At 47.4% G+C, this 25495-nt stretch overlaps 1 protein-coding gene across 1 annotated transcript in view; it reads right to left on the reverse strand.

Annotated features, from left to right (window-relative positions):
• The window catches only part of LOC105921235 (integrin alpha-11), a 226260-nt gene that overhangs the window by 40324 nt on the left and 160441 nt on the right, over positions 1–25495 (reverse strand). The window contains exons 19-22 of the mRNA XM_036130878.1: positions 21878–21960; positions 21593–21797; positions 21418–21516; positions 11610–11686 (exon numbers count right to left, since the gene is read on the reverse strand). Of these exons, the coding sequence (XP_035986771.1) occupies positions 11610–11686; positions 21418–21516; positions 21593–21797; positions 21878–21960 (464 nt within the window). The remainder of the gene's footprint in view (positions 1–11609; positions 11687–21417; positions 21517–21592; positions 21798–21877; positions 21961–25495) is intronic.

Genomic DNA, 25495 nt, shown 5'->3' on the forward strand with positions numbered 1-25495 from the left:
CATGTCAGGTTTGGATTCTGGGAATACAGACTTTGTTTGAGCCAGAAGACCTGAGTGGTCAAGATGGTTGATACACTGACTAGTCTGATTGTCAGGGTTCAATTCTGCCGGCTGCATCCTGGACAGTTCTGGCACCTTCCAGCCCTGAATCCGCTCTGCTTAATCACCTACACCTGCCTGCTAATAATGATCCTGGACTGTTTCCACCTGCAAGCCTCCCTATATAAAGTCTCTCCTGTCAACTCCTCGCCGCCGGATTGTCTGCCGAACTCACCTGACAGCGTCCTCTCTGTGTTGGTTCCCGTTCTTGCCTCACATCTGCCAAGCTTCGGCTCCCTCCACCTGCCAAGCCATAGCTCCGCCGTCAAGCTCCAGCCAGCATCGCACGCCTGCTCCAGTCTGGTACAGTTTCCGGGTTCTTCATCCACTACTCAAACTCCTTCAATAAAGACTCTGTAATTGTGGCTCTGCATGTGGCTGAATTCGGGTTCAATCCACAAATCCTGACAGAACAATCTGGTCCAAATGAACCTGTTGCCCACACAGAGCCCGGAGCCCACCTCCCTCCTGAGCTCCACGGCGGAGCTCTTCCTGATCCAGCTCCGGGAAAGCCTGGATGCCATAGCCGCAGCCAGACCGCCTTGGAAGCGTCTGAACGCCGTAAACCATGCCAGGGACATTTTCAAGAACCAGGCTGAGCTTCTAATGTGTCTAGGAATCTCGGGGCTGTTTGAGGAGCTGGAGTGGAACTATCAAGCTACACATTGCCAGCTCCTCAACAAACCATCGGCACTCAGACCGCCTGCTTGTCCGCTGCTGCTGCTCCTGTCTCGGGCTGTCTTTGCCTATGCTGCAGCTCCTGCCATTGATCCTGCCACAGTTTCCGCCGCCCCATCCCAAGCGGCAGCCCCTAATTCAGTGCCCTGCTCCTCCCGACGCAGACGACGGGGTCGCCGGCACAAGATTTCCTCCCGGGCCCCACCAGACGCTGCCGCTGCCGCTGCACTAACTGGAACCAACGTCACCTTCCCTTCAATGGTGAGTCGGCCAGGTGCAGTTACTCGAGCTCCTCAGGAGAGTGTGGTCTGGGCGCCTTGCATCCACGAAGACCAGCTGTGTGACTTTTTCTATGGGGACGGGGACGACCTCCTTCCATTTTGGTCCTCACCTGTTCCCGCTGACGACAGTCTTGCAGCCTGCTAGGATGGGGGATCTACAATGAACCACCAGCGTCATCACCAGCATCTAAGGGCCCAACTCCACTGCCGCCCGCCACGGCCAAAGCCTGCGTGGGTGCGCGCACCGCTGCTGCCTGCACGGATTCGGTGCCTGCCAGAGCGGCACCCAAGGTGGTTCCTAATGCGCACGCCACGGCCCAAGCCAGCGTATGCGCGCACGACTCTGCTCCGCCCACCGCCGAAAGCCCCGACTCTGCTCCGCCGGCCAACGAAAGCCCTCACCCTGCTCAGCCCGGCCTTCACTGTGTGTCCTGCACAGCCGGCCGTCTCAAGGGTTCCTGCGGCACACGCCACGGCCCAAGCATGCGTGGGAAAGCATTTTGTCCTCCGCGACGCCCTCATTAGACTCTGCTACTCCGCCGACGGGGTTGCCCTCCGCGACACCCGTCTGTGATCCAGCCACAACGAGGTCGCCCTCCACGATGCCTTCACCGAACTCTGCTGTATGCCGCCTGCCACATCTGGGTCATCCTCCGCTGAACCACTTGGCCACCAGTCATCAGCCAAGCATCCTCCCGGCACACCAAAGCAACCCGCTGTCCGAGGCCTCCGCCACACCCAAGTACCCCAGCACTCCTAAGCCGCAGCTCGTGGTCTCCAGCTCTCCACAGTGGCTTCCAGAGCTTCTACATGGCCATCAACCCCCTGGGCTGGCCACCTGAACTTCCTTTTGTTTCCCCTTTGGCCTGCCGACCCAAGCCTCCCACCGTTTGCCTTGGTTGGATAATTTTTTGTTTTTGGACTCTCTCCCGCCATCCTGAGCCTCCCTCTGCCCACCCTGGGTGGGTTGTTTTGATTTTTTGCACTCCTTTTGGTCAACTGGAATCCAACCTTGAGGGGGGGGGAGTTAATGTCAGGGTTCAATTCTGCCGGCTGCACCCTGGACAGTTCTGGCACCTTCCAGCCCTGAATCCGCTCTGCTTAATCACCTACACCTGCCTGCTAATAATGATCCTGGACTGTTTCCACCTGCAAGCCTCCCTATATAAACTCTCTCCTGTAAACTCCTCGCCGCCGGATTGTCTGCCGAACTCACCTTGCCTCACATCTGCCAAGCTTCGGCTCCCTCCACCTGCCAAGCCATAGCTCCGCGGTCAAGCTCCAGCCATCATCGCACGCCTGCTCCAGTCTGGTACAGTTTCCAGGTTCTTCATCCACTACTCAAACTCCTTCAATAAAGACTCTATAATTGTGGCTCTGCGTGTGGCTGAATTCGGGTTCAATCCACAAATCCTGACACTGATGTATTTTGGTGCTTAGCAATGCGCATATCTCTCAACTTTTGACGACTGTTGAGAGTGAGATTGTTGTCGGGGGGTGGGGGGGGTGCTGTTGGTCGATTAAAGACGGTCCAACGGGGGGGGGGGGGGGGTGCTGTTGTTCGATTCAAGACGGTCACTATTTTAGACAGACTTTGCTTTCATGTTACAGTTCGTAATAACACATGACGACTTACCATTTAATTCGCACACAACACGGACCGTACAAGTGTTTCACTTTGGATGAGGAAAACTTGTTTGCGCGGCGGCGGTCCTTGTAGCTGTGTTACCTCTACTACTGGACGTGCGGAAACCATTGTACCGCAAATTGGTTCCGCCATGACGCGTCCGTACGCGTGCGTTTCAAGAGTGAGATTTTCATTGTAAGATTGAGATTTTCAAAGTAATGCGTGTGAGCGTGTGCAATTGATGAAATGCGTGTGTCACACGGTCAATGCGTGAGAGTTGAGAGCTATGGCAATGCGGTACCGCGCGCAAGCTCTTTTTAGAAACACAACGTCACAATGACGTCACATCACGTGGTACGCAGTGGGGCAAACTCCTGAAACCCGCCGCTGCTTTGCTTTAAAAGAGACATGCGTTAGCCTAGGTTTTACTCGGTAAACGACTGCTTTTTCCAAATCTAAGACCATGGTTTTTAAACATTGTTGCTATGGAACGTGCAACAGCGACTCGAGTTACGCTGATCGGCCGCATATGAAGGATGTTTTCTTCAAGACTGCCAAGGAGAAATGTGTGTGCTTGGAACACCGGGGCGGTCGGCCTACACAACAGTTCAACCCGGAAAAAGTTACCAAATTCAAGTACATATGTAGCAAGCATTTTGTCGGAGGAAAGGGCACAACCGAAGAACATCCTGACCCAATTCCAGCGACATCAAGTCAAGGTAAGAGTATTTTGGTGGCCGACATGTTAATAAAGTAGCGCCTGCTACCATGACAGCATATAGGCTATCATGGTAGCAGGCGCTAACATGATAGCCTGCTACCAGGATAGCTTACTCAAAAACATTTCAAATGAGACAAACATTAAACATATACCCATTCCTGGACGGTGATTGCAAACAACAACAAAAAAAAAAATGGCCGACGCTGCCATGACCGCCGCGCAGAAAAAAAAAACAAAGCTTACCGTTCATCATCTCGGCCAGTTTTCCAGTCTTTTTAAGCCCTCGAACCTCAAGCCATCGTTTGAGCTGAAGGTTGGTGTGTTCTTCGACAGTGCGACCAGTAAACCGTGTGCCTGGGACATCGTCTTGGGAAAGTTTAACGGCTGTAACGTCGGTCAGATCGCTGGTTCTGTTGCGCTTGTAATAGCTGGGTTATCCGTGCTTTCTCTCCTGTATGCCCTACCTAAGCGGCAAAAGGGGCGTTGCTCTTGAGACGGTGACGTCACGTGCACGGTACCGCATTCAACTGAAGAAAATGTTGGCACATCCATTCATTGATGGATGTGTCAGTAAATGCTTCCTTCGAAGCATTTACTGAGCACGTGAATAGGTTCACACATTGTGATGTAGAGCTGTGTGTCATCTGCATTGTTATGGTAACTTATGTTGTAGTTTTGTATGATCTGCGCTAGAGGGAGCATGTAGATATGGAACACGAGAGGACCCAAGAAAGACCCTTGGGGAACCCTGCATGTACTTTTTGTAGTCACTGATGTAAAGTTACCTACTGACACAAAAGGTCCCTGTCCTTCAGGTTGGATTTAAAGGGACAATGTGTAACTAATTTGTCTTTTTATTTGCAAAACTCAAGCACTGCTTTAATAAATACATATTCTGTCAAAGTCTAATGAGGATATCCCTGGAAATGAAAGCTTTTTCAAAGTTTAGAATAAGAAGTTTATAAAAATACATATGTGGAAGACGTAATGTTGTGCCGCCAATTTTGATTACAGTAGCCTAAAAAAGGGGACAAGGTTGTTAGCCTTACGCATTTTACCTCTCTTTCTTCCAAATGAACACATATCGTGTATAAAACAAGCAAAGACGACCGTAGATCATTCTAGTTGTGTTTTTTTGTAATCTTTGCCCCGCGAGAGGGAAGAGAAAGTAACCAAGAAAAGAAAAAAAGTGATAACCAGGTGAAAATGAGAGTCTACATCGGTGTAGCCATTACCAGGTGGAGTGGAGAGAATTCATGAGGGAGTGGAGATTCAAAATGAATGCGGAGGTTGCAGACTTTCTGTTGGACAGGTAAGTTAATTCAATACAAGAGTGACGTTTATTTTGGCGTTCTGTTAGAAACAGGCCAGTGTAGTCCAGTAACTACTCTGTCCTCCAAGCAGACATGGCTAGTTTGTTTTGTTTTCGCCTCCCTCTCAGGGAGTATATGTGTACCCAGAGGAAGGGAGTGATATTTCAGCCGGTTCACAGTGTCAGTAGCGCAGCAACAGGAGTGGGTCTCTTTAAAACTTGTATTTATAGTTGCTCATTTTAGAGCCCAAATAAGCAACTTCACATTGAGAAACAAGCCCAAGAAACTGTAACCTGCTTATGGAATTTTTAAGCAACTTTAGAAAAAAACAGGCCCTAAGTCACTTATTTTTTTACAGTGTTACTAAGTGACTTAAGCGGACTTCGCAACAGTGGCAAAAAAAAAAAATAAAAAATCACACAATGACCATAGCTATTAGCTAATAACATTAGCTTCGTACCGAATACATGAACAACATACTTATTCCGCATTTATGACACTCCGCAGCTTCTGTAGTTGTTACATGCTTAACTGTAAGATTGTTTGTAATTCACATAGAGCACCACTAGGTGGGTGTAAATCTTACACACTAGGGCTGTAAATCAGTCAAGTGCTGTACCAAAGAGGCTGGCCAAGTTTTACAGGTGCTCAAATAGAATGAAGTGATCAACAATGTCGACTGCTGCAACAAGGTTCAATAATACCAACACTGTGCTTCTTCCTCAGTCTGCATTTATACGGATGTCATTATGACCTTGACAAGGCCAGTCAGGTTTCCGTGAGTACAGAAACCTGACTGGAAAACGACAAAGCAGCTGGTCATTGTTAAGAAGGTATTTAAATGTTGAAACACAGATTTTTAAAATAATGTTACTGTGGCATTTAAGGGTTTGGACCATACACTCTCGAGTGTTGCCAACAACGCCACCTGGGATTTTCACCCAGGAATTGATAAAGGGGCGCAGGTCCGGTTTTGCAGTAAGCGAGAGACAAGTTTCAAGACAATAATAATTTATTGCAAAGAATAAAAATACCTGTATCTGAACAAAAGAAACTTCACAAAATAAATCCAACTAGGCTTACCGGCGGGTACGGTCGGGTCCTGGATAGTAGGCTCCAAGACAAAAAATCAAAACAAACACCCGTGAAGTCACTCACTCTCTATTATTCCCTCCACCTATTGATGCGCATCACTTCAATCACACCAAAAAGGGACGCCGCGTCCAGACCCGAGCGCACCACCGGCAGTCTAAAGAAAATAAAAAGGAAAAAGTCAATCATTAAAATACAGGCAATAAAAGATAAAATTATGTAAATAAAACCATAAAAAGTCCTTGTGCTTGATAAGCACAACAAGATGAGCAATCTGGTCCAATTCGATCCGAAATCAGTGCGATCAACCTCTCCTTGTCCTAAGTTCAGAAGAGGGGTAGGGGCGTGTCCCACACGCCGATCTTGGCCGCTAAATAAGCGGTAATTCAGTCCAAGCAAAGCAGCAGCATTAAGTGGGATGATCCGTGGAGATTCCTAAACAACCATAATAGTTTAAAACAAAGGAATAAATCACAAAATTTGTCACCGAGTCCACATACCGATCAGGACGAACTCTCCTCACTTGTACCCCAAATGGGAACGCTCAGATGTCGGCTCTTATTGTAGGAACCACCTCACCCGCGATGAAACGTGGAGGTACATATGCCCGTACGTTTCTGCTGATAAAAGGCTCTATGACTACAATGTACAAGCAGTTATAAATACGCAGCCAGCCAACCTCACCTGTACTCTACGCACAGACGGCTCAACACGGAAGCGCGGTGCGCGACGTGTCCACAGCAAACAACGAGTCTCAGACTGGAGCTCACCTCTGTTTTTATACTGAGCGCCCTCTGGCGCTATTGGCCCGCTTACAATCACCCCGCCAGCAGGTGCAGCCTATACCTCTTCCTGCCACATTCCTAATGGAGGGGAGGTCTAGATGTGGCTGTAGTGCTGCAGTAGCAGCTTGTCCAATTTCTTCATTTTCAAAAGTGGTTTGATAATTGCTGTTTTTAGGGCCTGGGGAATACATCTGACAAAAGTATTTATAATTTGAGTCAAATCAGACGTTATGAAAGGCAAAATTTTCTACCGGGTTTCTTCTCAGTAAAGAAGTTAGGAAGCTCATTGCAAGCCTTGGTGGAGTGGAGTACTTCCTGTTCAAGTTTTCCTTTTCTCTTGATTGGATACTCACCTTGATTCTCCACCAATCCTGAAAGAGTCTTATTTAAAATGGCACTTCTTTACAGACGGGGCAGCTGTGTTTTATTGCACAGCTTGCCTCGTATACATGATGTGTCTTCCATTTTGCTATGGCCTTTGAGCCAGGTCATACCAATTGGGGGCTCATCTGGGATTTTGTAAAGATCTATTGTTACCACCTGGCTCAAAGGCCATAACCAAAAGAATGTGCAAATGGGCAATAACAGTAGTGTAAGGGCGTACCGCGCACGTGACGTCACCGACTCAAGAGCAACGCCCCTTTTGCCGCTTAGGTAGGGCATACAGGTAGAGAATGCCCGTAGCAACCAGCTATTACACGCACAACAGAACCAGCGATATGACCGACTTTACAGCCGTTAAACTTTCCCAAGACAATGTCCCAGGCGCACGGATTAAGCCGGGCGTACACTGTACGAGTTTTTCAGTCGTGGTACTTATATACATCTCAAACAGTGCGACGGAACTGCGGGGTTTAAAAAGTTCACCGCTCACGATCTGTGCGGCGCGACGCTCGGACGAGACCGAACTGCTCACACTGTACGTCGTGTCCCCTCTGGGACCGCTCGCTGTGGGGACAGAGGCAGGGGAGCGACGGTGGGTGACAGGGACCCAGAGCAGGGGTTCGAGCCCAGCTCTGGCGAAGCCTGCAGGAGGCACCGGGCGTCAGGGGAACGGAGGGGAGAGAGGAGGGACGAGACGCATCGGCGGCCGCGCGGCACGGCAGGTCGCCTGGCCCGCCCCCCCCCACGCCCAGCAAGCGGAGGAGTGCCGAAACAGGCAGCCAGCGCGTTGCGCGGACCGCGGAGGAGTGCCGAAACAGGCGGCAAGCGCGTTGCGGACCGCGGAGGAGTGCCGAAACAGGCGGCAAGTGCGTTGCGCGGACCGGACGGCTCGCCCTCCCCAACACCGGCCGGAGGTTGCTTCAGGGACGCCCGCTTCCCTCCCTCCGCTGGCGGGGATGGAGAGGAGGGGAGGGCGCCCCCTCGTAGCTCTGCTTGAACAGCAGGATGCGCTCACAAAAACCTGACGACAGCCGACTGAATTTCAAACACGTTTGATTTTCACCGATCGTCCGATTCCTGATCGGGAGGTAGTCGTGAGAAGCCAGTCCCCCCTCCTCCCCCCCTCTACGATCAAGCTGAAATTCGGCCGATTCAAAAAATGCTCGCACGACTGAAGAATCGGCCCGAAAAGGGGAAAAACTCGTACAGTGTACGCCCGGCTTTACTGGTCGCACTGTCGAAGAACACACCAACCTTCAGCTCAAACGATGGCTTGAGTGTCGAGGGCTTAAAAAAAAACGGAAAACGGGCCGAGTTGATCGAACGGTAAGCTTTGTTTTTTTTTTTTCCTGCGCGGCGGTCATGGCGTCGTCGGCCGTTTTTTTGTTTGTGATCACCGTCCAGGGATCGGTATATGTTTAATGTTTGTCTTATTTGAAATGTTTTTGAGTTAGCTATCCTGGTAGCAGGGTATCAAGTTAGCGCCTGCTACCATGATAGCCTATATGCTATCATGGTAGCAGGCGCTTCATTATTAACATGTCGGCCACCAAAATACTCTTACCTGTTCACTACTTGATGTCGCTGGAATTGGGTCAGGATGTTCTTCGGTTGGGCCCTTTCCTCCAACAAAATGCTTGCTACATATGTACGTGAATTTGGTAACTTTTTCCGGGTTAAACTGTTGTGTAGGGCAACCGCACCGGTGAACCCAGCGCACACATTTCTCCTTGTCTTGAAGAAAACATCCTTCATATGCGGCCGATCAGCGTACCTCGAGTCGCTGTTGCACGTTCCATAGCAACAATGTTTAAAAACCATGGTTTTAGATTTTGAAAAAGCAGTCGTTTACCGAGTAAAACCAAGGGTAACGCACGTCTCTTTTACAGCGACACAGCGGCGGACTATGCAAGCTTGCCCTACTGCGTACCACGTGATGTGACGTCATCGTGACGTTACGTTTCTAAAAATAGCTCGCTCGCGGTACGCCATTGTAACATGATGGAGCACAAAATTCTCAGCAGGGGACAATAGCCCTCACCACCTCTTGGAAAGAAGCTGTTTCTAAGTTTCTTAGTTCTGGCTTCAATGCTTCTGAAGCGTTTAGCTGATGGAAGAGGGGCAAACAATGCATTGCCCGGCTAGGTGGGATCAGTAGAAATGTGTCTGGCCCTTCTCTGGACTCATGCTGCATAAATTGAGTCCAAATCCTGTAGAAGGCATCCCAAAATCCCCTGCACTGTTAACACCACCCGTGCTAAATCCTTCCTCTTCTGCACTGTGGAGCTCCCATTCCATACAGTAATGCTGAGACATAAAATATTTTCCTAGAAAAGAAGAGCCATTTTTGTGGCTTCTTCCCCAGATGGAAGGTGTTCACAGCCCAGGAGATGTGAACACCCAGGAACCTAATGCACACTTCACCACCTCCCCCTGTATGCAGAGGGGAGCGTGTTCAGTCTTCCTGGACCTCCTGTAATCTATTATCACCTCCTCAGTGTTGCTTTTGTTCAGGATCAGGTTGTTCCTGGAGCACTACTGTGCCAGATTGTAGACCTCCTCTCTATAGGTGGTCTCATCATTGTTGGAGATGAGACCTACCACAGTGGTGTTGTCCGCAAACTTCACCACCGTGTCTTTGGGAAGGACAGCAGAACACTCCTGGGTGAAAAGGGTGAAGAGAGCAGGGCTGAGGACACAACCCTGTGGCATGCCGGTGTTAAGCAATAGTGGGGCAGATGTGCACTTCTCTTGCTGGCATCTTTGTCTGCTGGTGCATTGGTGGTCCCTTGTAGAAGTTGCTGATCCAGGAGCAGAGCGATGTGGATAAACATGTTATGGAGCTTCAGAGCCAGCATGTCTGGGAGCACGGTATTGAATGCTTAGCTGAAGTCCACGAAGAGCATCTCAACATAGGTTTTGGGAGGCTACAGATGAGTCAGAGCTGTGTGAAGTAGTAACAAGGCAGTATCCTCCATGGAGCGATTCTCCCTGTTTGCTGTCCAGACCAGCGAAGATGGCGTCCTTGATGTACTTTAGGAGGATCCTCTCAAAACACTTCATGACAACAGGGGTCAGAGAATTCAAGCAGGTGATGGTTGTTTTTTTGGGGGGAAAGGCATGATGACGGATGATTTCAGGCACGCAGGAACCATGGAGATCATGGATTGTGTTGATAATAGTGCTGATAATATATTCTGCTCTTTATTTCAAAGAATGCCTGTGGCTTCAATAAAGTTCTTCGCAGTATCAAACATGGCATTGAGTTTTTTTTGGGTCTGGAGTTTCAAATGTTTGTATCACAACAATCTTGTACACTTTGTGTTAAAAGATGCATGATTAGAGTAAAAATCAAAGACAGGGTAAATGTCTAGTCAAGAGCTTGTCCAGTGTGAGCTGGGAGGACATACTTGTGTACATCAAACTGAAGTAAGTTTACAAATTTTTCAGATGAGTTTTAAAAATTTGATCACATGCTTTCTTAAGCCTTCCGATGTCAAGGCTTAAGAAAGCCTTGACATCGGCTTTCTTAAGCAATCATTACAATGATATTGTAATGATTACAATATCATTACAATAATGATATTGTAATGAAATATTACTTGTATTATGTTGCTATTTTCCATCCCCAAAGAAAGACATGTTTTCACTGCGACATCACCTCTTCCCGTGTGGGTGCCACCCATTTCATGACGTTGCAACTCGAACTTGTCATTACTGTTACAACTTAGCAAGTGGTTTGATTTATGTAAGGCTCTGGCATCTCATTTGGGTGGTTTTATTGTACTGCATTGTTTTATTGCACCAATTTTAAGAATGAATCTCCTCGACAATCCACTTTGATACGAGATGGGAATCACCAAGCAATTAACGGTGAATTGATGTCACAGACAAACACAAGCTAGTGTACTCTCAAAAATAAAATCCAATCACATCTGGTGATTAGGCTCTACTATGACAACCACCTCATAGTAAATGTGTTTCTTTGTAAATAACTTTTATAGTAATTGGTTGGTTCAGTTTAAAGCACATGAAAATGGAACAAAATTTTAACCCTCCGTCTAACACAATTTTGACGTGTCACCAAGATGTTTTATGTTATATTTTTTGTATATGACATAAAATCACAATTATAATTTCATTCACAGCTCATGGCACGGAGGGAATCAGTGAGTTGCTTTTCCCACAGGGCTAATACAGTGATTAATTAGAAACATATTGAGAAAAAATGTTAAATTAGCAGTTGCATACTTACATATCGTGTAGGTTCCCCTGTTTTTACTTGGCTAGCTAGCAATAGCAGATATGAGTAGGCGAATGGACAAAAGAGACAATTAATCATGATTCTTAAGACAGTAAAGTGACCCACAAGTATTGATAAAACAATCATTTAGGACTTGCACATCATTAGCAGGTTAAATAAACATAATGTTTTCTTTAATCCTATGGCAACCCTGAAAAAGCATCAACCACTCTGGCCACCCCTTGAATAAAACTTCTGCAATTACAACATGGCTACATTTAGTTATTTCTTAGCTATTATTAACAAAACTAGAGCACTAACTGTCTAACGTATCGTATTACACAGCAAAGAAAAAAACATTGTATATCAAATAGGAGTTTTCTCACCTAGTAGTTACCATGTTGACTTGAACAAAATCGAGAAAGATGGAACTACTGAACTCCAACTCCAGATGGAAAGTTACCTAAATTGGAGCAGAGCAGGTGGTTTAAAAACTGTGATAGTGGCTATTTCAACTACCAGCACAGTTTAAATGTATTACATGTAGAACTGAGTATATCAAACTGTAATATTGAAACAAGGCGACCTCCTATGATTAGATATTGTATCTTATTTTATTCAGTCACAAACATCCCAAGAAGCTCCATAAAGGCTAAATGAAGTGGCTTTGCTACTTAGGACTCAATCCAAATGCACTGTCCGTTGATGAACTGAAAATCTTCTGGACAACAGAGGATAACTAAGAAAATAGTTGGTTTATTTAATTCAAGTCTATTTTCACCATATCATTCATACATTTGTAAATGTCACTGTTCTTTGCCATATCACCATAGTACACCCACCCACCCTCCAGACTGTCTGCGGGGAAGAAGTGGGAGAAAAAAAACTCTGGTCAGCCAGCCAGCCTGAACCATGCAGACCCTTGTTCCCCAGCTAGAACCAGCACCGAGAGCCACCATGAACCAGGACTGAGACAAGGAGCTGGACATGGAGCCCTCCAAGCATCCCCACCCATGCCTCAACTAGCAGAATGCATCCCCTGAAGGGGAGAGTATCTACTATGAGATGTTAATGTCCATACCCCCCTCCCAGCTTGACAGTCCCTAAGACCGTCTAGGGCTCCAGAGGCCCCGGGTAGGGCCAGACACCTGGGCATACACCAGTTTTCCAAATATGACTTTAGCCAATAAGAGTGAAGTCAACTTGGTAAAGTTGTATATCATTACCACAACCAACCCTTTTACTGAGGAGGGACAATCGGTCTCACAAAACAACAAGCTGATGTTATTTTTTGAGAAAATTCTGTGGACTAAGTCTTAGTTTATTAAAAGGGGACAATGAACTAATGATCATTCGTACATGTAGCATAAATAGAATAAATAGGAAATGGATGGGTAATGCTTAGATACTGATTAAATTGCATTGTAAGTCAATGACGTTTAGTTCTTATTACATAATGGTGAACAAATTGTTTTTGTGCATATTATTTAAAAATGGTTGGCTAATGTCAACATGACAAGCAATGACTCAAGTTAAAGGACTAAATCTTAGTTCACTATTACCTATGCAATGCCGGTTCATTCCCATGATGCAATGTGGTCAAAATGGCCACCAACTCCCATCATGCAACACGGCCCAAAATGGCTGCGAGCCTAGCAATGAAACGAAGAGATAACGTTACTAGGGAAAGGTATAAAACCCAGCAACAGACCAAAATCTTCCTTCTTCTTGGCGTTTTGCCAGTCAGGGAAGGCACGTGGAATTACCCACCTCATGCCCCGTGCACGATAACTTCGCTGGAGCGAAGAGTACCAAAGCAGACTCCATCCCCTGTATTTGCTGACAGGAGGTCGACTTAAAAAGTACTTTTGAATTCCCTCTGATCAAAGACTGAGAGCCGTTATCGCCCGGTAGTTGAAAGATGATCCCGCTTTTGTTTGGCCGAACAAAGCGTCTAACGCCCAGAGAGAGAGGGAACTTCCCCTCCCGTGTTCCCCGCCGTCCGACGCACTGGCTCGCTGAGCTGGACCAGATCCACGGACTCGGAGCGCTTACGGACCCAGCCGGGACAACGTCAAGTAAACGGGGTTTTCCCCTTCTTTTTCACCTGTAGGGTGGTTTAGAAGTGCCTGGGCAGGTGTTAGGATTTTAGTTAAATGCTGTTTACTCCAAGGCAGCGTGTATTAACTGTTGAATATTTTTCTGTTTCTATGTGCATAAATTTCAAAGGTGAAATTTGGCCTTATAAGTGACCCCGCCGCGGGTCGATTTTTCCATCTTTTCCATCTTCTTCCATTTTTTTCCTTCTTCTCTCTTTGCTTTCTCTTATCAGCGGATTCAATCTCTTTGTTTGAAACTTAGTTTGCGGTCTTCATTTAAACTCCTCAGCAAGCGCTTCCTCTCTGGCTGAGGTGCCACCCCACTTTAGTGTAAGCGCTGACTACATCATTAGGACCTCCCCTCACGCATCACGCAAGGTTGTAGAACCTACCATCATCATAGTCGCCATCTTGCGAGGGTGTCATGTAGCTGAAATGTCACATAGTCAAACTGACTAGCTGTTGTGTAGACTTTGAAGCGTCCGTCTGGATTCTCAAAGCGGTTGTCTGACTCTCAAGGCTGCAACGTCAAATGCCGACGTTTTTGACTGTGGTGTTAAACAACCGTTAGCTGAATGAAGATTTGCTACCTCTCATTTTAATCAATTTTTTTTACTTTTGTTTCCACATATAGTTTGCTGAATGGCTGGACGAGACTGGTTGAGGTAAGCAGCAGAACAGAGGTAAGCAGGAAAAACAGAACGAACCGACGAGGAATGACAGAATGCAGTGAGCTTAAATAGTGAGGCTGACAGGTGTGCTGAATGCTGGCTGATTAGTAGCTGACAGGTGTGGATGATTACTGAACTGGAGACTGGAGCTGTATGGAAGGTGGAAAGTGTCCTGAGTATGTGCATGGTGCAGCAGACAGGCTGCATCATGACAGCACCCCCCCCCCCCCTTACGGCTGGCTCCCAGATGGCCAAACGAAAACAGACAACAACACAAAACGACCCACCCAGGGTGGGCGGAGGGAGGCACTGGACGGTGGGAACAAAAAATCAAAAAAACAGAAGAAACCAAAACACAAGGAACAAAGGAAGGCCTGGGACGGAAAAGGCCCTAGGTGGGTGACCACGGCATGGCAGAACTAGACGCGAGCGTCGCGGTGGGCGACCCCGACAAGGCAGAGTTAGACGTGGGCGTCGTGGTGGGCCACCCCGACGAGGCCGAGCTAGACGCGGGCGTCATGGTGGGCGACCCCGACGAGGCATAGCTAGACGCGGGCATCGCGGTCCGCGACCCCGATGAGGCAGAGCTAGACGCGGGCATCGCGGTCGGCGACCCCAACGAGGCAGAGCTAGATGCGGGTGTCGCGGTGGGCGACCCCGACGAGGCAAAGCTAGACGCGGGCGTCGCGGTGGGCAACCCCGACGAGGCTGAGCTAGACCAGTGCGTCGCGGAGAGCGACCTGAATAAAGTGGCACGATCTGGTGTGGCCAGTGGTGGATGAGCACCCTGGAGGACAGACGGCTACCAACTAAGGGCGGAGCATGGCTGCAGGCTACAGAGGTCACGGGACTATAGGCTAGGAGGTTGCGGGACTAGAGGCTACAGAGGTCGCGGGACTAGAGGCTACAGAGGTCGTGGGACTAGAGGCTACAGGGGTCGCGGGACTAGAGGTTACAGGAGTACCCGGGCTAAGGGCTTCGGGAAACGCCTCCGGGCTACAGGCTACAAGAGGCCGCGGGCTACAAGAGGCCCCTGGCTACAGGCTACAAGAGGCCCCGGGCTACAGGCTTCAGGAGGCCCCGGGCTACAGGCTTCAGGAGGCCCCCGGCAACAGGCTTCAGGAGGCCCCCGGCAACAGGCTTCAGGAGGCCCCGGGCTCCAGGCTTCAGGAACACCCGGGCTACAGAGTTCATGAGACAGCGGACCCTCCTGGGTCCCAGCATCTCTGACAGGTAGTGGACCCTCCTGGGTACCCGCGTCTTTGGCGGGTGGTGGACCCTCCTGGGTACCCGTGTCTCTGGCGGACTCGCCTGAGTCCCCGCATCGACGGTGGACGGCAGACCCTCCTGGGTCCCCGCATCGACAGTGGGCAGCAGACCCTCCTGGGTCCCTGCATCAATGGCGGACCCTCCTGGGTCCCCACGTCTCTGGCAGGCGGTGGACCCTCCTGGATCCCCGCGATGGACACCAGAATAGCTTGCTCCGAACCTGCTTGGAACGCTGGACTGGCGTGCTCGTCACCCGCGTAGGATGCGGGACTGGGAACTAAGTCCTTGGCTGCGGGCTGAGCAGGAACAGAGTCCTTGGCTGCGGGCTGAACAGGAAGAGATTTCTTGACTGCGGGCTGAGCAGGAAGAGATTTCTTGGCTGCGGGCTGAGCAGGAACAGAGTTCTTGGCTGCGGGCTGAGTAGGAACAGAGTTCTTGGCTGCGGGCTGAGCAGGAACAGAGTTTTTGGCTGCGGGCTGAGCAGGAACAGAGTTCTTGGCTGCGGGCTGAGCAGGAACAGAGTTCTTGGCTGCGGGCTGAGCAGGAACAGAGTTTTTGTCTGTGGTCTGAGCAGGAGCTGAGTCTCTGGCTGCAGACTGAGCAGGAGCTGAGTCTCTGGCTGCAGACTGAGCTGGAACTGAGTCCTTGGCTTTGGGCTGAGCAGGAACTGAGTCCTTGGCTGCGGACTGAGCAGGAACAGAGTTCTTGGCTGCGGTCTGAGCAGGAACAGAGTTCTTGGCTGCGGTCTGAGCAGGAGCTGAGTCTCTGGCTGCAGACTGAGGAGGAATTGGGCTTTCTGCTGAAGCCAGTGGTGGGGAAATGAAAACCTCAGGCTCTGACATGAGTACAGACTGACAGGGAAGCAGGTCGTCCCTATCCCCATAAAAGAAGTCTCATGGATCTGGGGTGCTTTGGTCAGACGAGGCGTGAAACTCCGAGCAGCGGCTGAAGACTTCACCCGGGGAGCGAGCTGAGTGTCGTGGAGGTGGTGACAGAGACGATGGGGAACAAGATGTTTTCTGCTCTGGCTTGCTGGGGCAGCCGCAACGCCGTCGGACTGACTCACCAGGGACGTGGAGGTGACGTCATCTTCAGGCGGAGGGATAGCAGCAGTGCTAGTCAGCTGAGCCTCAGGTTGAGCAGCGGATGTGTTCCGGCATCGACAAGCCCGGCGTCTGTGTCGGGACGAGCCGGGCGGCAAGAGAGTGACTGCAGCTGGTGATGAGGAAATTGGAACAGCGGCAGCAGGAGCAGCAGCAGCGGCGGGATCCATGACGTGAGCTGCCGCGGACTCGGCAGTGTTGGAAGCGGCAGGAATAGGATGAACTGAGGCGGGATCCATTGTGGGAGCTGCAGCGGACTTGGCAGCTGCAGTGGTGGAAGCGACAGGAGTGGAGAAGGCAGCAGTGGTGGAGAACGAGAGCTCCTCCATCAGCCCTGTCTCTTCAAAAAGAGGAAGGACCTCGGCTTGACTTGTCCACAGCTTGCATACCTGAGCGACCGCGCCTACCCGCCTCCAAGGCGGACTGAGCGAGGCGAGGTTCTTCAAAACGCCCCGGGACTGGGCTATGAGTTGCTCCGCTGCGCTGTTGCCCGAGAACAGAGCAACATCCCTCTCACCAGTTCCTGCATGGAGGCTCTGTGTGGGTGTCGGGTTCATGTGGTCGGTTCGTTCTGTGATGATTTGTTTTCTGAACCCGAACACAACCACAACAGAGTAAGTTTTAACAGTTTATTGAAGCTTATGGATAGTGGAGGAAGGAACCAAGAGTCAGTACTGAGCTGAAGCAGGAGGATGGTGAAGGCAGGAACTGGCAAGCAGGTCGGAATCAAAGCACAAAGGCAGCAGAACCAGGTGCACAGCAGAATGGAGACTTGGAACCAGGCTTGACCAGCAGCACGACAAAATGGAGACTTGGAACCAGGCTTGACCAGCAGCACGACAGAATGGAGACTTTGAACCTGGTTTGACCAGCAGCACGACAGAATGGAGACTTGGAACCGGGCTTGAACGACAGAATGGAGGAACTTCGGGCTGGACGAGACTGGATGAGGTGAGCAGCAGAACAGAGGTAAGCAGGAAAAACAGAACGAAACGACGAGGAATGACAGAATGCAGTGAGCTTAAATAGTGAGGCTGACAGGTGTGCTGAATGCTGGCTGATTAGTAGTTGACAGGTGTGGATGATTACTGAACTGGAGACTGGAGCTGTATGGAAGGTGGAAAGTGTCCTGAGTATGTGCATGGTGCAGCAGACAGGCTGCATCATGACAGGATTTGGGTTTTGTTATGGTTATGTGTTCTGTTTAGTCTTAGGTTTAGGTTCTGTATTAGTTTTGGTTTAGTTTGGGTTTTATTTTGGGTTGATTTTGTACTTTGTTTTATGTTATCAGTTCTTCTGGCCTGCTCCGATCACTTCTGTCACCAGCCTTTATTCAGTTCACCTACCAGCATTCTTTCAGCTCTCAGTCACTACCCTGTCACTCCCCTTCTCCAGTCACCATCCAATCAGCTTCTGTTTACTTCCAGTCACTTCCCTTCCCCTGATTAGCTTCACCCATTCCTGTAATTAGTTTCACTCCATCACCTGCTCACTCCCCTACTTATACCTGCCTCTGCCCTCTGCAATCTGCCAGATCAATTCAAGCCTTTTGATGAGTCTAGTCCAGCGTTCCATTTATTGTTGACCTGTTGATCTGACCCAATTTTTCCCATGGATTTTCTGAGCCAGCCTGTTCCCTGTATTCTGTTTTTCCTGCCTGATCTGACTGCCTGCCTGTTTTGCCTGACCTGGTTCTGTTTTTGGATTTCTGAGTCTGCCTGATCCCTGCCTGTTTATTCTGCTCTACTGTGTACCAATCCTGGACTGTTAGACCACTGACTCTGCCTGTCCTCGTCTAGCCTGTCATCCTGTCTGTGTACCAAACCTTATTCTGTTTTGGACAATCTAGCCTTTCTGATTACCCAGTTTTGACCTTGGACTGTTTAGTCGGATCACCGAGCCTGCCTGCCCCTGTTTTTCCAGTCTTAAAATAAACATTTTAATCTTACCTGCTGTCTGGTTTGAATACTGGGTCCTATGTCTTGGTTTCATGACATCATATCCCACATGACCACAATCATTGTACAAGTGTGTGTATTAGACACCCATGTACAATACTTAAAGGTATTTAATTCTTCATCACCTATCTTCCATCCCATATCTTGCCAGTTTGAGCCTTTTCCTAACTGTTTAGGAAAAGGCTCAAACTGACAAGCATGAGACTGTTCTCATGCTTGGACATTGGACATTGCTTTTATTCAACACTGAGTTTGTTTTAGACCTTCACACTACTCATTGAAATGCACACTCTCTTCATGTTTGTTTGAGCACATAAGATTTTGAAATTTAGATTATCCCTGTAATTATATCCTTCTCCTTTCCCAAAAAAGTTGTATGTGGTCTGGTAGCTGTTTATTTCTGGCCTTATATATTAACTGTGAGGTTTGAAATTCTACCAGATCTGAGAATTTTAGCCAACAAGAATTGATTAATAATTATATTAGATAATTAGATTAGTGTGGTGGAGATACCCAGCCTTATGAACCATCCTAATGGCTCTTTTCTGCAGGGTGCAGAGCGGTTTGTGTGAGGTCCTGTAGGTGTTACCCCAGACAATAGCTCAGGTCTGGTAAAATCAGTGATAAACGAACTCTGAAGGCAAAGAGTCTGACATACTTAGACTGGAATGACTGATCAGGGGAAAATGTGTCAGCAAGGACACGTCTGCATTACAGCGTGATCTTCTCCACCAATGTGATGACCACAACACTGACATCATACTGTGCCCGCCCCTGAATGGGTGGGCAAATGTTTCCTATTTAATGTCTGTGTGACAGAACAAATGGGGTTCTCAGGCACTGGTTGTGTTATGTTGTTATGAGAACTGTAGATATTAATACCAGCCTGCTCCTGCATATTTCTGAAGGCCCGTCTTACCCTGGTTTAAGATTTGGCAGTAAAGGTGAAACAATTATCAGAGTCAAACAATAAAATATGCATATTTAATTCATTAGGAATTCCCAACGGAGACAAAAGTTACATTACCATTGTTACCTACAGTCAGTGTTGTAGTCAAGTCACTATGCCTCGAGTCCGAGTCCAGGTTCAAGTCACCAGTGTTCAAGTCCGAGTCAAGTCCAAGTCATTAAAAAAAAATCAGAGTCGAGTCCGAGTCGAGTCCACTACTCATCCGAGTCAAGTCCGAGTCGAGTCACTATTGATCCAAGTTCGTTGTAGGAACATGCCGTGACGTGTGATGTATGACATGAAGCAGTAACATTCCATTGCACTAATAACTATTTCGCTGTAGTTACCCTTGGTTTTACTCGGTAAAACTACTGCTTTTTCCAAGTCTAAGACGTCTCCTAACCATGGTTTTTAAACATTGTTGTTATGGAACGTGCAACAGCGACTCGAGGTACGCTGATAGGCCGCATATGAAGGATGTTAAAGCCGCAAACGGCGTCGATCGGCCCTCGCAGCCAAGCGCACTCCGGCCTATTGGCCACCGCCGCGGTGCAGGTCGGCGGGCGGGGTTCGCGCACCGCTGCGGTGCCTGCCGGCGGGCGGGGTTCACGCACCGTCGCGGTGCCGGCCGGCGGGCGGGGTTCGCGCACCGCCGCCCGCCCGCCACCGCAGATGCTGTCCCACATTTTCCTCGCCCGTCCACCGGGCGATTCCCACAAACGCGTTTGGCAGCGTTCCCCCATTACTCACAACAAATCTGGTGCAGATCGGACGATGCAGCGAGGAGATACAGCCGTTGGATAATGATAATGCATTTGGCCACCGGGCCGGACTAAATTGTTCGGCGGGCCGGAAAATTTATACCATTCCTGGACGGTGACTACAAACAGAAAAAAAAAAAAAAACGCCCGCTGACGCCATGAACGCCGAGCAGGAGAAAAACATCGACTTACCTTTCTATCGACTCGGCCCGTTTCCCAGTCTTTCTAAGCCCTCGACACTCAAGCCATCGTTTGAGCTGAACGTTGGTATGTTGTTCCACAGTTCTACCAGTAAAATGGGCGCCTGGACATCCTTTTGTGAAAGTTTAACAGCTGTAAAGTCGGTCATATAGTTGTATCTGTTGCATGTGTAATGGCTGGTTGCTACGTGCCCTCTCACACTGTTTGCCCAACCTTAGCGGCAAGGGGCGTTGCTCATGAGATGGTGACGTCACGTGCGCGGTACTACATTTAGATATTAAAATCATTCACCAAATAATATTCTAATGACATGTGAAAATTATAGCCTAATGATATTAAAAAAAGTCGAGTCTTTTTCTCAATCTCCGAGTCAGAATGATCTGAATGTAGGAGTCCGAGTCCAAGTTCGAGTCATCAGTGCTCAAGTCCAAGTCAAGTCACGAGTCTCTAAATTTAGCTAATGAGTCGGACTCGAGTTCGAGTCTCGGACTCGAGTACTACAACACTGCCTACAGTACGTGCTTCTGCCAGGCATTGCAGCTTTTGTCCGATCTAAGTTTCACAAAGACATCCTTTTAATAAACTGACTTACCTTCCTGCTTAGTTTGGGAGGGGGTGGTCACATATTTGGGGGCTATCTGTTCTCAAACAAAGAGGCTCTTCTGCTTGGTTAGGGGTCAAGACAAATGACCTTTCCCAATCATAAATCCAACCTGCATGTTTATTTTTCCCTGAAGGGGCATTCCTCATTACTTCTATACAAATGTCTGATTAATATGACAACTAAGATATTTATTTTCCTCAACAGAACACAGTACTGAAACTGTAAATGTCCCTCTGCCTTTTAGATTAAATATGGTAAGATATAGTTATGGTTTGAAGAGTCTTTTTATTATTACAGAAGTATACAATATAAACACCACATTATTAGATAAAAGAACCTGGGGAGACTGACAACAGGTCTATTGTTTAACAAAAGTGAGACTGCCATTGTGCAAAGAGTTAGCTACAGTGTGCATGTTTTTGCTCCAGCATGTTCGGGTATACAAGCAGAATTACCAGTTTGTATATTCTAATTAATTTTTACATTGTTTTGCCACTCAAAAATGAAGATAAAATGTGTTGTTTAAGCCAGATATGGAAAACACTTTGAATAATAGTCCTCCTGCCGTATTTAACCCACCTGAGACAGTGACCTCATGAATGGAGCACTGATACTACAGCTCCTCCTGGAATTAGCTCTATTCTCAGTTGAACACTCAATCTGGATATCTGATTGGTCCTGTAAGGAAAGGTACACATTATTCTGAGACACAAAGCCACCATTAATTCTGGTACATCTTAAAACATTTGAGTACCTTCACTAAGAGACTGGAGAATAGCAGGTTAGGGCTAGTGGAAATATCAAGTGTAGTTCTGTATGCATTCTCTCCCTGGTTCTTTAGGTGAGCAAACAGAATAATTTTCCTTCGTCCAGTCTCAACAACAAACATTTTCTTTTCATTTTCTGTTTGATGGTTGCAGAGTGAGTAGGTAGCATGTTTCCTTGTGCTGCAAACCTGCCTTTAGGGCAAACAGATACGTTTTATTTTCAATAGATTTTAATGTTTGTTGAAATGCGCAAAACAGACTCAACTACTCACAGAACATTTAAAAGGTCAGTGTGACTGTGGAGGATGAGGTCAGGAGTGCAGGTATCCTCCTCACATCCATTCCAGAATGGAAGCTGCATGTTTAATAACAATTATATATATATACATACATACATTAAGGAGAAAGAAAGACAAACAACATGAAAAATCAGTGAAAGGATTACAGGAAACAAATCTGACAGCAAATAAAATGTCTTAGTAAGAAACTACTGTTTTACAGTGCTGTGAAAAAGTATTGCCAACCTTACAGATTTGTTCTATTTTCCACGTTTCTGGCACACTTATATAAAATATGTTTTCTAGATCATCAAACATATTTTAATATCAGACAAAGATGACCTGGGTAAATTTAAAAAGTAGTTTTCAAAAAATTATTTAATTTATTAAGTGAATAAAGTGATCCAAACCAACCTGACCTTATATGAAAAAGTGATCACCTCCTAAGCCTAATAAATCTACCAGCAGTTTGTTGTAGTCCTTCATTTCCAGTCAGTCCAATTAAATTTTATTTCTATAGCTTTGGGCAGAGGACAAGCAGGGCTGCAGACGGTAACACCAAGTTTGCAGATGATCTAAACAGGTTCTTTACACGGTTTGAAGAACCTGTGTGGCCCCCTCCCTGCCCTCAACTCTTTAAATTCTGACAAGACAGAAGTTGTAATCTTTGGGCCAGAGTCTTCAAAAAATAAAGTTCTTAATCAATCACTTAATCTGGATGGCATTAACTTGGCCTCTGGTAATAAAGTTAAAAATCTTGGTGTTGTTTTCGACCAAGACATGTCATTTAAATCCCATATTAAACAGGTTTCCAGAGTTTCCTTTTTTCACCTCCGGAATATCGCCAAAATTAGAAACATTCTGTCCAGGAGTGATGCTGAAAAACTAGTCCATGCATTTGTTACTTCAAGGCTGGACTATTGTAATTCTTTACTATCAGGAAGTCCACAAAATGCAGTTCGAAGTCTTCAGCTGATTCAAAATGCTGCGGCAAGAGTTCTGATGAAAATCAACAAGAGGGATCATATTTCTCCAATTTTAGCTTCCCTTCATTGGCTTCCTGTTAAATCAAGAATAGAATTTAAAATTCTTCTTCTAACGTATAAAGCCCTTAATAATCAAGCTCCATTATATATCAGAGCTCTGATTACCCCGTATGTTCCTAACAGAGCGTTTCGCTCTCAGACTGCAGGTCTGCTGGTGGTTCCTAGAGTCTCTAAAAGTAGAATGGGAGGCAGATCCTTTAGCTATCAGGCTCCTCTGCTGTGGAACCAACTCCCAGTTTTGGTCCGTGAGGCAGACACCCTATCTATTTTTAAGACTAATGTTAAAACTTTCCTTTTTGACAAAGCTTATAGTTAGAGTGGCTCATACCCTGAGCTATCTCTATAGTTGTGCTGTGATAGGCCTAGGCTGCTGGAGGACATCAGGGTCTAATTTTCTCACTCTACTGATTTCTACTGTTCTTCAGTCTACTGTTCTCCAGTTTTGCATTGTATTACATTGAAATGACTGTCGTCATTTCAGCTTTTAACTTTTTGCTCTCTCTCTTTTTCTTCATAGTAGGTACACCTGGTCTGGCGTTCTGTTAACTGTGACATCATCCAGAGAAGACGGCTCACCCGCTACTACCATCTAATTGAGAACAGATTACTAGATCAATGTGTGCTTCTGTGCTTTTTTTTTCTCTCTTGTTGTGTCTCTGCTCTGTCTTCTGTAACCCCAGTCGGTCGAGGCAGATGACCGTTCATACTGAGCCCGGTTCTGCCGGAGGTTTTCCTTCCCGTTAATGGGGAGTTTTTCTTCCCACTGTCGCTTCATGCTTGCTCAGTATGAGGGATTGCAGCAAAGCCATGTACAATGCAGACGACTCTCCCTGTGGCTCTACGGTTCCCCAGGAGTGAATGCTGCTTGTCGGGACTTTGATGCAATCAACTGGTTTCCTTATATAGGACATTTTTGACCAATCTGTATAATCTGACCCAATCTGTATAATATGATTGAACTTGATTTTGTAAAGTGCCTTGAGATGACATGTTTCATGATTTGGCACTATATAAATAAAATTGAATTGAATTGAATTGAATTTACACATCTCCAACCCCTAGCCCACCAGAGACCTACCCACCCCCCCACCGCCACTCTCACCAACCACCGACCCCACCCTGTGAAAGACCTCCTGTGTGGTACAGGTTCCCAAAACGCCGCACGCCACGGAACTGGCCCACCTTAGACCAGTCACCCTAACCTCCCATCTGATGAAGATCATGCAGCGCCTCATCCTTGCACACCTACGCACCGTGGTGAGCTCACCCTGGACCCACTGCAGTTTGCCTAGCGGCCCAACATCGGAGTAGAGCACGCCATCATCTACCCACTGTAGTGGGCGCTCACCCACCTGGAGACCACTGGGAGCGCTGTGAGAGTCATGTTCTTTGACTTCTCCAGCGCTTTCAACACCACCAGACTGGTGCTGCTGAGGGAGAAGCTGGAGGACGCTGAAATGGACAAACATCTTGCTGCCTGGACTATCAACTACCTCACTGACTGCCCTCAGCAGGTGTGGCTGCACGGCTGCCAGTCAGAGGTGGCACTCTGCAGCACTGGGGCTCCCCAGGGCACGGTTCTGTCTCCATTTCTCTTCACCCTCTTTACACATCGGACTTTACCTACAACTGCGCTGCTTGTACCCCAGGCAGTGCAGAGTGGGACAGAAAGAGACTGAATAAGCTGGTGAGAAGGGACACTTCTGTCCTGGGCTGCACTCTGGACTCTGTGGAGGAAGTGGCAAAGAGGAGGGTGTTGTCCAAGTTGTCCATCATGGACAACACCTTTCACCCCCTGCACCAGACTGTAAAGGAGCTGAGCAGCTCCTTTAGTGCAAGACTTAGACATCCTGTCTGTAAAAAGGAGCGCTACCGTAGGTCATTCATTCCTGCTGCCATCAGACTTTACAATAACTTGTGCAATTACTATTTAATACCTTGTGCAATAACCTGTGCAATAATCCTGTTAAATAAGAGATTTAAGCTGTTATAGTTATCTCACTACCACTTTAATGTACAACATCAAATCCATATGTATATAAGTCACCTTAAATTTACATAAATCATCTTAAATCTCTGCGTTGTTTCTTTTTTTTTCTCAATCCACTATATTTATAAGGATGCACTGTATATACCTCATGCACCTTTTCTTCCTTTTGGCACCTTCTTTTGATTATTGAGCCGATGTGAGACGTGAATTTCTCCACTGTGAGATCAATAAAGTCTGTCTATCTATCTACCGCAAATTCCCAGCAAGTCATCTCAAGGCACTTTACAAAGTCAAATTAAATCATATCTTCCAGACAGATTGGTCAAAAAGTTTCCTTTTTAGTTTTGACTAGCAGCATTCACTCCTTCAGAAAGAGCGTAGAGCCACAGTGGACAGTCGTCTGCATTGTTGATGGCTTTGCAGCAATCCCTCATACTGAGCATGCACGAAGTGACACTGGAGAGGAAAACTCCCTTTTAAAGGCATACTATGCAACATTTTTCAGTTAATTAATGTGCTCCATACCGTTTTGGATGATTAAATGAGTCATTTCAGGTCGAACAAAGGTTTTCTCGG

This window comes from Fundulus heteroclitus, unplaced genomic scaffold, assembly GCF_011125445.2.
Source record: "Fundulus heteroclitus isolate FHET01 unplaced genomic scaffold, MU-UCD_Fhet_4.1 scaffold_39, whole genome shotgun sequence".
Classification (NCBI taxonomy): domain Eukaryota; kingdom Metazoa; phylum Chordata; class Actinopteri; order Cyprinodontiformes; family Fundulidae; genus Fundulus; species Fundulus heteroclitus.